This window comes from Raphanus sativus, chromosome 4 (genome assembly GCF_000801105.2).
Source record: "Raphanus sativus cultivar WK10039 chromosome 4, ASM80110v3, whole genome shotgun sequence".
Taxonomy (NCBI): Eukaryota; Viridiplantae; Streptophyta; class Magnoliopsida; order Brassicales; family Brassicaceae; genus Raphanus; species Raphanus sativus.
The window spans coordinates 28527095-28541288 of NC_079514.1; the positions used below are offsets into that span (position 1 = coordinate 28527095).

The 14194-nt window shown below is 44.7% G+C and overlaps 1 protein-coding gene across 1 annotated transcript in view; it reads left to right on the top strand.

The window, feature by feature from the left end:
* LOC108834402 (serine/threonine-protein phosphatase 5-like) overlaps positions 1-13844 on the top strand; it is a 30339-nt gene extending 16495 nt beyond the window's left edge. Inside the window, 8 exon segments of the mRNA XM_057008175.1 lie at positions 672-752; positions 755-792; positions 12479-12626; positions 12706-12954; positions 13033-13158; positions 13258-13355; positions 13436-13513; positions 13617-13844. Coding sequence (XP_056864155.1) covers positions 672-752; positions 755-792; positions 12479-12626; positions 12706-12954; positions 13033-13158; positions 13258-13355; positions 13436-13513; positions 13617-13676 — 878 coding nt within the window. The 3' untranslated portion in view covers positions 13677-13844.
* The last annotated feature ends 350 nt before the right edge of the window (positions 13845-14194 follow it).

Consider the following 14194-nt stretch of genomic DNA (forward strand, 5'->3'; position numbering starts at 1 on the left):
AATTGTTAATGTAAGATAAGCAAGGCTACGCTATGTAGAACACAGTAGTACAGGGTTATTCAATCCAAGAAATTAGACTATATTTATTCTCAAAAGCTCTTACAAGTTCTCTTAAAAGCAATAAATCAAACAAGCTCAAGACCAAACCTCGACTTGTTTGCTAGCCAACTCGTAGAGATCTAAGACAGACTCTGAACCACTTAAGCTCTTAACCCCTAGATGCTTTGCTTCTCCTTCTAAGACGTACAAAAACCTCTATTGCTAAAAGCTCTCCCTGTGTGTTAACCGGCAACACAGTGCCAAACGCTTCCTTTATATATCTTGAGAAGCCCTAGATCTAATCTATCTATCCAATGGAAACTTTCCATTTCCTTTACTTCAGCGAATAAGCCAATCTTCCTTTCTCTTTAGATCGATTGCTTCTTCTTCAAGTCTTCCTTTAATGTCCCTCTTCATTAAATCTTCTTGTAATGCATCGGTCTTGATATGTGCTTCTCACGAACCGCCCCTCTGATGTAGTAGTTCATGTCACACTTCATGAACTACTTCAGCTCTGCTACAGCATCGTCTTCCCATACACCTTCAAAACGGTTTGTGTATATTTTGGTCTAGTGTTCAACTTAGTTAACACATATGTTCATTGTTCGTTGCTAACTGCTTAATATTTGTAGGTATGCATAATCAAATGGTCTTACAGACAAGGAAAAATCTTGCAAGCACTGCCCTTCCCTGGTTGATAATCAGTGTACCTGATGCAAACATTTCACCGTCTGCGGTGATATTCATGGTCAGGTGGGTTTTCCTTTCACCCACCTGTGTGGGCCCAAATATGGCCCGATAGCTGATTGCTGAACAGTGAAGGATGGAAACAGGCCGCGACTGGCCCATTACGAATTCGTACCTAAGAAGAGCTAAGTTGAAGCCGAAGGCTGAGAGCTAAGGTGATCGTTAAGGAGGTCACGACAAAGAGGAAGCTCATGTCATAACCAGAAAAGCGCAGGACCCGGTCAAAGGGAAGCTGTTGCGGGTTTCCACCTCAAGCGGAGAGGATCTCGGAAATCAGTTGCAGATAACCTAAAGGAGTCCAAGGCTATAAAAGGAGAAGTCGAAGACCAAGAAAAGGATCCGAACCTACTCATATTTTTACTCAACATTCATTGAAACATTCTTACTTGTAATTCCTTTCGTGATCTTTATATTCATCAAAGATCATCTTTTGTAACCATCTCATTCTATTATATCAATACAAATCAAAGTTCATTCATCAAGTTCTTACGGGATTCAGCCCGCGATAATCTTTCCCTAACCTTTCTAAACATAAAACCTGATCTAAAATCTAGGTGTGAGTTTTACCCCTCACAATTGGCGCCGTCTGTGGGGAAGAAACAATCGAATCCCTTACTCTAACTCGAGGATGAACCCTACCGATCAGACAACAACCCCGTCTGACCTTAACCTCCCGATCAGAGCGATGGCTCACCGAATGACGGAGGCTCTAGTCTCGTAATCACAGAGCCTCAACGTGGCGACCACCGATCTGGGCAACAGCTTCCGGTTGATGCTCGAACGAGCCAAACTACAACCGGAGTTACTAACCCGAGGTCATAGGTGGAAACACCTCCGAGCTCCCGGTTACCGAGAATCCTCAGCAGCAAGCCATTCCGAATCAAACGGAGGCTCAGCTCTCTGAGATCCGCCAGATGATGATACAATTAGTAGACCGAGCTCAGGAAAGTGAGCGCACGATGCATCAGCTGGCTGTACGTCAACAACGATTCGAAGAGATAACTAGATCTCTAAACGCAACAACCCACCACCGCAACGTCAAGCTCCGGGGGTCATCTTCCATGATCGATTAACCGATCCCTCTTTTCCCCGAGCACGTTTAAACTTTCCCCTGATAGCACTGCCCTGAAGGACGCGCGGATCTGCTTTCCAGACACCTCATACTGGAACAGTTCCCGTGTTCAATCCACCTAATGCCAGTGCTATGGGAAGTAACGTAGCGACAACCAGTTCCACACCCGGTCAGGTCACTGACAGAGTAATCGTTTACCTCCTCCGCCACCTGATCCTAGGTCCGGAGCAGGAATATCCTTCCCATCTGGGGCAGAGCGTCAGCTTCGGTTTATCAAACTAGAAGCTCGATCCCGAATGAGGACGGTTATCAAAGGATAGACTCCGATAACCCAAGAAATGCGAGCGACTTAGCCCACTAACCGCATGGGAAGATGAGCCAACTCGATTCCGTCAGGAACCTACCCATCGGGTACCTGCGAACGATCCAAATATCCTTCCGTTTGAAGGACCTGAAGCTATCCGTAGATATATGGAGCGAACTCACGCGGCTCTCCAGAAATTGGGAGCTCAAGTCCATAAAGCTACGAGTTCAGCTCCCGAAATCGATAGCTTAATCGAAGAAACCCGTGGAACTCCATTCACGGACAGAATTGCCAGCTCTCACATAAGAGATACCCGAAAAATCAGAATTCCTGAGTATGATGGGACCTCCGACCCAAGGCCTATTTGAGAGCTTTCCGATTGGCAAGTTAAAGCCCATTTCACTCAGGAAGAATGTGAAGCAGGTTACTGTAGAACATTCGCCGAAAATTTGGTCGGAACAGCCCTTGAGTGGTTCTCCGGCCTCGAGCCAGCCTCGATAGACAACTTTGATCAATTAACCAACGCCTTTATGAAGCAATACTCAACCCATATCCGGAAGCAAGCCTCCGAGGCCGACCTTTGGAAGGTCAGTCAAGGAATGGGAGATTCATTACGAGTCTACATTGAGAAATTCAGGGCAATAAGAACTAAGCTCTCGAATCCTAACGACCTAGTCGCCATCGAGGCCCTTAGGAGAGGTGTTCTATAGATCGAAATTCTGGTCAGAGTTAACACTCAACGCTCTCCAACTATCGATGACGCTCTTCATAGAGCCACCAAATATATTACTTTGGAGGAGGAGACAGCTGCACTGGATAAACTCCACAAGAAACCACAGAATCATTCGAAAGGTGACTCCTCCGAGACTAAGGGACCTCATAAAAAGGGTAACCCTCGAAATAATCAAACTCAGGGAGAACATTCCTACGCAATCGAGGAAGACAAGGAAGAGAAACCTGTTGCAGCAGCAAACAAAACTCCCTGGTCAAAAGGCTTCGATAAAGGCAAACATTGCTCTTATCACGATCGCGAAGGACACTCAACCGAAGAGTGTTGGGACCTCCAACGCCAGCTGGCAGCTAAATTCGCAGCCGGAGAAATAAAGGGCGTGGACCTTAAAAAGCCACACCTTATCAGAAAAGAGGTTCCAGGGACACTTCCCCGAAACGCGAGAGGTCACCTGAGAAGGAAACCGATTCGCCACCTCCAGTCCCAAAAAAAGAGTCGACATGATTCTTGGGAAATTCCCCAAAGGAAAAAGTTTACAAGTCGAAGCTCTCTTGAGCAAACCCCCCTCAATCGAGCCCCGACTCGAGGGTGGACTGTATCCTTGGAGGATCAGACATATGTCAAGACTCCGTCAATTCCATTAAGAATCACGTGCGGAAGGCTGTGTCTAACACTGGACCTAAGCCTCCTAATCCTGAATCCAAACTAAGATTTCTTTCTGGGAAAGCGAGACCTCAAACCTTGACAGACCTCACGATGATGCGTTGATCGTCACCCTGAACATCGCAGGATACGAGGTTCCTAAGCTCATGATAGACACAGGAAGCTCTGTCGACCTCATTTTCTATAACACCCTAAAAGGGATGGAAATAGACGACTACGAAATTATTGGCCAAAAAGCTAATCTCGTAGGCTTCTCCGGAGAAACAGCTACCTCATTGGGAACAATCAAGCTCCCAGTCATAGCTGGCGGAATAATGAAAATGACCAACTTAGTAGTCATCGATAGACCTTCCCCGTTCCACGCGATTTTGGGAAGACCTTGGATCCACAAAATGAAGGCAGTAGCCTCAACGTACCATCAGTGCGTAAAATTTCCAACACCCGAAGGGATAGCTACCATACACGGTAGCCAGAAGATATCCAGGATCTGCTATTTGGGAGGATTCGAAATCCTCAAAAAATCCCCCCAATAGCAATTACAGATCCAGGAAAGTCGCGAAATGCAACAAAATATTCGAGGTCCCCCCAGGAACCTAACCGAAAAAGTTTGCATCGACGACTCAAATCCTGAAAGACAGGTGAGCATCGGGTCCGAGCTACCTCTTGAGACAAAAAAGGAGCTCATCGATTTTTTGAAAAGCAATGTCAAAACCTTTGCGTGGTCCACCAACGACATGAAAGGAATAGATCCGAACGTCACCACCCATAAGCTAAAAGTTGACCCTACTTTCAAACCGATCAAACAGAAGCGTCGTAAGCTAGGTCTCGAAAAGGCTCAAGCTGTTAACGACGAAGTTGACCGACTTACGAAAGCTGGGTCCATTCGAGAGGTACATTACCCCGACTGGTTAGCTAACCCAGTAGTGGTAAAGAAGAAAAACGGGAAGTGGAGAATCTGTGTAGATTTCACAGACCTAAACAAAGCTTGCCCTAAAGACAGCTTCCCGTTACCTCACATCGACCGCCTAGTTGAAGCAACAGCTGGCCATCGACTCCTATCCTTCATGGATGCCTTCTCAGGATATAACCAAATCATGATGGATCCTGAGGACCAGGAGAAAACTGCATTCATAACCGAACGAGGAACCTATTGTTATAAGGTTATGCCATTCGGATTAAAGAACGCAGGAGCTACCTATCAAAGGCTAGTAAATAAGATGTTTGCTGGACAACTTGGAAAAACCATGGAGGTCTATATCGACGACATGCTAGTCAAATCCTCAGCTGGGGAAGATCATATCTCCCATTTAAGGGAATGCTTCGATATCCTGAACAAGTACGATATGAAGCTCAATCCCACTAAATGTACTTTCGGGGTACCCTCAGGCGAGTTCCTAGGCTATCTCGTAACCGAAAGAGGCATTGAAGCCAACCCGCAGCAGATAGCAACCTTCCTAGAAATGCCGTCACCTAAGACGACCAGGGAGGTGCAGAGACTGACTGGACGAATCGCGGCGTTGAATCGATTCATATCCAAGTCTACCGATAAATGTCTCCCATTTTACAAGCTTCTAAGAAATAATAAGAAGTTCTTATGGGACGAGAAATGTGAGGAAGCCTTCAAGCAATTGAAAGCTTACCTCTCCGAACCTCCGATCCTATCTAAACCAGTAGTAGGAGAGCCATTGTACCTATATCTCGCTGTATCAACTGCTGCAGTCAGCGGCGTTCTAGTACGAGAGGAACAAAACGAACAAAGACCTGTCTATTACACCAGTAAAAGTTTGATAGATGCCGAAACCAGGTACCCTGCGATGGAAAAACTAGCTCTAGCAGTCGTAACAGCTGCCAGAAAATTGCGACCTTACTTCCAATCGCATTCGATCGTTGTAATGACCTCACAACCATTACGAATGATCTTGCACAGCCCCAGCCAGTCAGGGCGATTGGCTAAATGGGCCATAGAACTCAGCGAATATGATATTGAGTATAGACCTCGAGCAGCAGCGAAAGCTCAGGTCCTCGCTGACTTTATCATCGAATTGACATCCGAGCAGTTAGACTCCGAAATGGAATCTCCGAAGTGGAGCCTATACGTCGACGGAGCCTCATCAAAACAGGGCTCCGGTATCGGTCTAAGGCTAACTTCTTCAGCAGGAGAAACCATCGAGCAGTCATATAGGCTCGGATTCAGCGCCTCAAACAACGAAGCTGAATATGAAGCACTAATCGCAGGGTTGAAGCTCGCCCTAAGCCTCGGAATCCGAGAGCTAAACGCTTATAGTGATTCACAGCTAGTAGCTAGCCAGTTTCACGGAGAATATGAAACGAGGGACGAAAGAATGGGGGCATATCTCGAAGTCGTCCAGAACCTCACTAGGCAGTTCGACAAATTCGAGCTAACGAGAATCCCACGAGGTGAGAACTCCTCAGCAGATGCATTGGCTGCTTTAGCTTCCACATCAGACCCCCTCGTAAAACGAATCATACCCGTAGAAGGAATCGAGAAACCAAGCATCGACATAGCTACTAAAGCTGAAAAAGAGAGCAAACTAAAAGCGCAACCCGAAGGTACCTGCCCTGAAGCGGTAGCTACCCAGGTTCTCACAACATTTTGGTTTCCAAAAACCAGAATATGCAGCGCAAAAAAGCATACCTCCGGGAACATAATCCAAGTCACGGAAGATATTCCTCGAAATTCAGACTCCTTAGAGCCTGATCTCGAGAATACCCCCGGGGGCACCAACTCAGACCCAGTCATCTGCAGAGTTAAAACCAGAAGCCGTACAGCTCTCCAAAATTCATCTGGAGGTATTCCTCGGAATTCAGACTCCCTGGAGCCCAATCCTACCAATACCTCCGGGGGCACCACGACACCAGGTCCCGAACAGGAACCTCCCTCGTCTCTTCATAACAAAGTTGTAGGAAGAGAGGATTGGAGAATTCCAATCACGCAATACATCCTGGAGGGAAAGACTCCACCCAATAAATGGGAGGCTCGAAAGCTCAAAGCATTAAGCGCGAGATATTGCGTAACTGAATCTGTCCTCCTCAAACGAAGCATTTCCGGACCTTACCTAAAATGCGTCCATGGCCTCGTTGCTATGAGACTCATGAAGGAAATGCACGACGGCTCCTGCGGGAACCACTCTGGAGGAAGAGCTTTAGCCATCAGAATCAAAAGACAAGGATATTTCTGGCCTACCATTATTGCAGATTGTGAGGCCTATTCCTCTTCATGCGACAAATGCCAGAGGCATGCACCGATTATACACCAACCTGCGGAGAAGCTGTCTAACATATCCGCCCCTTACCCATTTATGAGATGGTCCATGGATATCGTGGGCCACTAGTACCATCAGGAAGTGGAAAGAAGAAGCTACGCTTCCTCTTAGTCTTAACGGACTACTTCACGAAATGGATAGAGGCCGAAGCTTTCCAGCAAGTAACCAGGTTCGAGGTCGAGCAATTTGTATGGAAAGATATCATATGTAGACACGGCGTCCCGTACGAAATCGTAACCGATAATGGAGGACAATTCATATCCCACGATTTCAAAATATTTTGTGACAAGTGGAATATCCGCCTGACCTTCTCATCACCTCGCCGACCTCAAGGTAACGGACAGGCGGAGGCTGCTAATAAATCAGTATTAGCAAACCTCAAGAAACGCCTCGGAACCCAGAAGGAACTCTGGTCAGAAAAGTTACTTGAAGTACTTTGGGCATGTCGGACCACCCCACGAAAAGCTACAGAAGAAACTCCTTTCTCCTTAGCATATGGGATGGAAGCTGTCGTTCCAGCTGAAACCATTGCTGGTAGCCTCCGCCGGGAACTCTGTACATCCAATCCCGCAGCTAATGATCAGCTCCTAACTGACAGCCTCGATCTAATCGAGGAAAGACGGGACCGAGCTTTGATTCGCATTCAGAACTATCAGCAAGCAATGGCACGACAGTACAATTCCAAAGTCAGGCTCCGGCAGTTCGCTGTAGGTGACCTAGTACTTAGGAAAGTTTTCGAAGGAACCAAAGAACCAAATGCTGGGAAGTTAGGAACTAACTGGGAAGGTCCCTATCAGATCATCCATGTAGTACGACCTGGCGTTTACAAACTCCGAAAGGTGCGAACCGGGGTACCTGAAATCAGATCGTGGAACGCCACGAATCTTAAGAGATATTATCATTAGGTACCTAAAATTCCTGAACTACGTTAGGCTTGATCCCTTGACTGGGTACGTAGGCAACTCCGTCATGAGTGCAGCCCCAACCTCATTTCAACACTTCATTCACTACAATCAAAGGGGGCATATGTCTGACTAAAGTCACATAGCCCACGCAGCAAACGTATGATCGTTATAATACAGCAAGTGTATGATTACTATGATACCATGTATCCAACTATCAATAAAGAAATCATTTTCGATATCTCAATTCTTTAACAAAACAGGTCCCTGCAAACCTGAACCTAAGGTCTTAAAATCCTTAACAATCCTAAAGGTCTTAAAATCCTTCAAAACAATGTCAGGTCTCGACGAACCTGAACCTAAGGTCTTAAAATCCTTCAGACAATATCAGGTCTCGACGAACCTGGACCTAAAGGTCTTAAAATCCTTCAAAACAAGGTCAGGTCTCGACGAACCTGAACCTAAGGTCTTAAAATCCTTCAGACAATATCAGGTCTCGACGAACCTGGACCTAAGGTCTTAAAATCCTTACCAAATCTCCAAGGTCTTAAAATCCTTGTCAATTCTCCAAGGTCTTAAAATCCTTATAAATCCTCGAGGTCTTAAAATCCTCATCAAATCAAAAAGGTCTTAAAATCCTAAGCAAGTCTCAACGGGTCTTGAAATCCCACAAACAAGTTCAGGTTCCCAAGAACCCCCACCTAAGGTGTCCAGATTAAACTTGGGTCTCTAAAAATCCTAAGCTAGTCCCGATACTCCAAGAATTCCTCTTAAGGAACTAAAAACGACTAAAGTCTTCCAGACTTATCACAAGATTCGATTATAATCAAGTTGTCATATTTCACGACTAAAGCCAAAAACGAAACAAGAAAACCTATTTCGAAATTAAACAAGGGTTTAAAAGCCTCCCCAGGCTAACAAAGATTCGAGGTGCAAACAGATAAAGGTTTAAAAGCCTCCTCAGGCTATAAGTCTTGAAAGCAAAAGATAAAGAAGCCCATTGGGCAGAAGTTTTAAAAAACATAGAGAGCATCGGCTCTTAACCTTCCTTGGATCCAGGATCAGCTTCACCATCCTTATCCTCCTCGATAGGATCATCCTCCTGGGCAGGAACCTCTTCTTCAACATCTTGGTCATCACCTCCCGGGGTCGCCTCAACGGGGACTAAGTCAGGAGAGACCGAACCCAAGTTAGAACCATATTCTCCAGAAAACATCGGATTAAACATATTAATCTCGAAAGTACCTGAGCTCTCGGAGAATTGGGGAATGGGGAGCTTGCTGACTGAGAAATCAGAAACTTGAGCCTTCTCGTACGCAGCACCAGCATCCGGGATCAAAACCATCAAACGATGATACTCATCCTCAGCACTCTCAATCTCCTTAGATAATAACTCCTTCAGAAGCTCGGTGTTTGCCTGAAGCTCCTGAGCGTAAATCAGAGCATCAGTCTCTTCCTTTTTCTTGACAAACTTCTCCTTCACAGAGGTCAGGATCTTGTTGTAGGCTTCGGCCACCTCCTTCTTGCCTTTCCTGACAGCTAGCTTAACCTCAGCCTCTTTGTTCTGTTGACTAACCCGAGACGAAGCGATCAACTCTTGGACCTGGTGCTCAGCTATCCTGCGAGCAGCATCTAACTCATTGATCTTCCTATTCTTCACCCGAATATCGATGGCCTGACTCTCGATCTTCCCTTGTTGAGTATCAGCCTTCAAACCGAGCCTCCCGACCTCAGCTTCAAGCTCGGAAACTCGAGCACGAGCCAGGTCGAGCTCCATCTTGGTAGTCTTGAACAACTCAGTGGCCTGAGCTAAGTCTCTAGCGCTAGGAGCATCATGCACGGTCTCTTCAAACCTCAGCTGAGCCCTGTTAATGGCTCCGGCCAGCTAAAACAAAAAAAAATATATATGTTCAGATGAAACATTGGATTAATAGCGAACCAAAAAATGAGATTACGTACTTGACCCATGTGGTGAGCTATCTCAATGTACTCTTCCTTGTTGGACAGACCATTGATTGAAGGCATGGAGCATCCCACCGTCTTCATATGCCTCATGATGGTTGCCAAACCCCAAGGATCATCCAATATCGATCCCGGCTTAGAATGGGAGAAGTTCCAACCCACGGCCCCTCCCCGAGAAGACGAGGAGGAAGACCTGGTGGGCCTATCTCCCAAATCAGTCCGAGACCTCTTGTTTCTCGGAGGTTCGACCTCGAGAGGATCTCTAGCAGCCTGAGGGTTAGCTTCAACCGTCGGAACCTCAGGATGGGGAACAACATCTTGAGCTCTGGGCTCAACTGGGTTAACATCCTTAGCAGGGACAGAGGTCCCGTCATCAAGGACCTCCTTCAGTGAGCTGAGAAAGGCTCCTCCTTGGGTCTTATCGCTACCTCGCGAAGCACTGGCAGCTGCAGCAGGTTTGTTCCTGGAACGGAAAGAAGGCCTCATCTTGGGAGCTTGAGTCTTTTCAGTTTCGGAAGTACTAGCTCCAGTCGAAAGATCTACCACGAAAGGACCTTCAGAGACTAAACAATGGAAAGCTAGTTAGCTATCTCTGAAAGCAAATCCAGAAATAAAAATAATAAGCGAAATCCGAAAAATCACCTTCTAAATCTTCAGCAGGGATCGGGTCAAGGAACTTGGCGTTGTATCGATCCGGGAACCTAGCTGATCCAATACGGGAAACAGTGAAAGACGCCCAAGTATTGGGACTCTGATACAATTTCCGAAAAAGAGCTCTAGACAGCTTATCGGTAAGCTTAGGAGGATCCTCGATATCTGCATATGAAATCAAGGGTTCAGCAAATAATGATAATCATAAACAAGCAAGATACATTCCTAAAAAAATCCTAACCAGATATATCGGACCAAACAACCGAGAGAGCACGACCCAATGGGACCGTAGAGGGATCAATCTTGACATAAAAATATTTTTTCCTCCAATCATCGTCACTACCAGAGGATTTAAAAAGTCCGAGCCTAGGACGGCAAGGAAGATAGTAGGTGCCACTGCCACCATCCTTACTAGAGCTCTCCTTGATCGTGTAAAGGCTCATCAGTTCGGTCAGACCAACGACGACTCCTTCCTCTTTAGCTCTGGTAATGAAACCATTTATCACTCGGATAACCGAGGGACAGAGTTGAGAGAGGGCTAGTTGATAATGATCAAGAAGATCTAACAGAAGATCTGGAAGCGGAAACCGGAGGTGGGATTTAGAGATATACTTCTCGTGAATGCAAAACCAACCTTCCGGGGCGGTTTCAGGAGTGTCGTCGGGGGAACAAACCTTGGCCAACTCCTTTTGGCCATGAGCTTGAACCATGAGGTTAACAACCTCTTGAATCTTTAGTAAGGAAGGCGAGTGAGGGCTCAGAGTGGTGCTCCCGCCAGAAACTTCCTTCTTCTTCACCCGCTTGGAGACCCTCCCCGCGATTGAGTCCTTGATTTCCTTCTTGTCTCTTTTCATTTTCTCACCGATCTCCTGCTTAACCTTCATTAAGCGCTTCCCGGAGGCAGAGATTCCGGTCTCGCCGGAACCTTCTCTCGGAGGATCCATTAAAGAAAGAGGTAAGGAGAATCGAAAGGATTGGAAAGGGAAAGGATGGAATAAGCTAATCTCTTAGGAACTAAGGGTTCTAAGAAATTCGCAGAGGATCAATGGTGGATCGAAGGGTGAAAGTAAAAAAAAAAAAGAAAAAAGCGTAGTAAGATAAAGTAGTGGAAGAGAAGTTACCTTGGAAACCGAGTGGAGGCGTGGAGAATATGGACAGTGGCAGTTAATGCCAGCTGCTTTATATCTTGTCACGTCTCGAAAATCGGAAACTATATTTCAAACTCTTATTAATCCAAACCGTCGATATAATCAAAGAAAATTCGCAGCCGTTCGATCAGATGAAAATAAATGTGGTTGAGATAGCTGGTAATCATGATCTCAACAAGAGAATCTAGCTTGGGCGGCTAGGTTTAGCTCCCGAGGATAACGAAGCTTCATCTCGAGAGCTGGGGGCAACTGTTGGGCCCAAATATGGCCCGATAGCTGATTGCTGAACAGTGAAGGATGGAAACAGGCCGCGACTGGCCCATTACGAATTCGGTACCTAAGAAGAGCTAAGTTGAAGCCGAAGGCTGAGAGCTAAGGTGATCGTTAAGGAGGTCACGACAAAGAGGAAGCTCATGTCATAACCAGAAGAAGCGCAGGACCCGGTCAAAGGGAAGCTGTTGCGGGTTCCACCTCAAGCGGAGAGGATCTCGGAAACCAGTTGTAGATAACCTAAAGGAGTCCAAAGCTATAAAAGGAGAAGGTCGAAGACCAAGAAAAGGATCCGAACCTACTCATATTTTTACTCAACATTCATTGAAACATTCTTACTTGTAATTCTTTCGTGATCTTTATATTCATCAAAGATCATCTTTTGTAACCATCTCATTTCTATTATATCAATACAAATCAAAGTTCATTCATCAAGTTCTTACGGGATTCAGCCCGCGATAATCTTTCCCTAACCTTTTCTAAACATAAAACCTGATCTAAAATCTAGGTGTGAGTTTTACCCCTCACACCACCCTCCTTACATAGTTTTTTTTTCTTTCAAATGCATTTGGGAATCCCAACAACCTTCAGTTCTGTTTGACTTTACATGTTTGAAATTGCAATAACCTTCTCCTATCAAGGGCTGTGCAGTGTGTTTGTATACTTGTATTGGTTCTGCTTTTGACACATTGTTTTATTTTTGCAGTTTTATGATCTCCTTAATATTTTTGAACTTAATGGCCTCCCTTCCGAGGAGAATCCATACTTGTTCAATGGCGACTTTGTGGACAGAGGATCCTTTTCTGTTGAGATAATCCTGACGCTGTTTGCTTTTAAGTGCATGAGTCCATCATGTAAGTTCTTCTAAGTACTCTTGAATATTTGTTTTATTACTTCTCTTACTTAACCATATTGTTATTTGTGAAATTGCAGCCATATATCTTGCTAGAGGGAACCACGAAAGCAAGAGCATGAACAAGATATACGGCTTTGAGGGTGAAGTTCGGTCCAAGTTGAGTGAGAAGTTCGTTGAACTCTTTGCCGAAGTGTTCTGTTATCTTCCGTTGGCTCACGTCATCAATGAGAAGGTATTTGTGGTGCATGGAGGCCTCTTCTGTGTCGACGGTGTAAAGCTTTCAGACATCAGAGCCATCGATCGATTCTGTGAGCCTCCCGAGGAAGGTATGTTTCATCATCATACACATCTTTTGTAGGTTTGCTTATGTGAATGCATCTAATGGTGTTTAAATGTTTTTATAGGATTAATGTGTGAGCTGTTGTGGAGTGATCCTCAACCTATCCCTGGGAGAGGCCCAAGCAAGCGAGGAGTTGGTCTCTCATTTGGTGGAGATGTAACTAAAAGGTTTTTGGAAGACAACAACCTAGGTCAGTGTAGTTTCCCTGTGTTATATATATATATATATATATATATGGTGTTCACCAATTGATTCTCATATTGACTAGTATTTTTTTATAATGTGGAAGATTTGGTGGTGCGGTCACATGAAGTGAAAGATGAAGGGTACGAGGTTGATCATGATGGTAAACTCATCACCGTCTTCTCTGCACCTAACTACTGTGATCAGGTAAACATCAGATACAACTCTTTTCAGTTTTGTAACAACTTACTAGATTCTTACTCAAACATGAACCTACATTGTTGCAAATGGGAAACAACGGAGCCTTCATTCGTTTTGAAGCTCCAGATATGAAGCCAAACATTGTTACATTCACAGCAGTGGTGAGTCTAGTATTAGCTTTTGCATCATTGTTCTTGTTTTAGCTTTTATAATTTTCCACCAAATCTTCCACATTATTCTGATTTTTTTTGTGTGATTTCACAGCTTCACCCGGGTGTGAAGCCAATGGCATATGCAAGCAATTTTATGAGGATGTTTAACTAACTAAGCAGAAAGCTTCTTCAACGGAAATGCTAAGCAGACTCAAGACCAAAAGTGTTTCAGAAACATAATCATATAAGTTTTTTTTTCTTTTGCTTTTCTATCGTCTTCTTCAGTTTTTTTTTTCATGTTGTTTCAGAAAAAGGAGCCCATGATATAATTAAAAGGTACAGTATCCAGATTTAATCGGTTTTCTTCCTTTTGAAAAAGATGTTCCCTCTTCCTCTAAAGCTTCTACAGTAACTTTTGTCTCGTGTTCTTAGAGGGTTAAATGGATTCATTCTTATTTTTAGACAAAAGTCTTGTGATTACACAACAAAAGAGTGACCAAGTGACCCCCCAAAACTATGTACAAACACATGTCAGAGAGAGTGGTTTCATTAGGCTTCTTGATTGCTTCTTATATGGCCTTTAGATTCTTTTTGAAGTAGGATTTGATTCACATATTCAGACAAAAACAACAAATAAAGACAGATGTAACAACAGTGTATATTTTCTTCCAACAGTTTTACTCATGTATA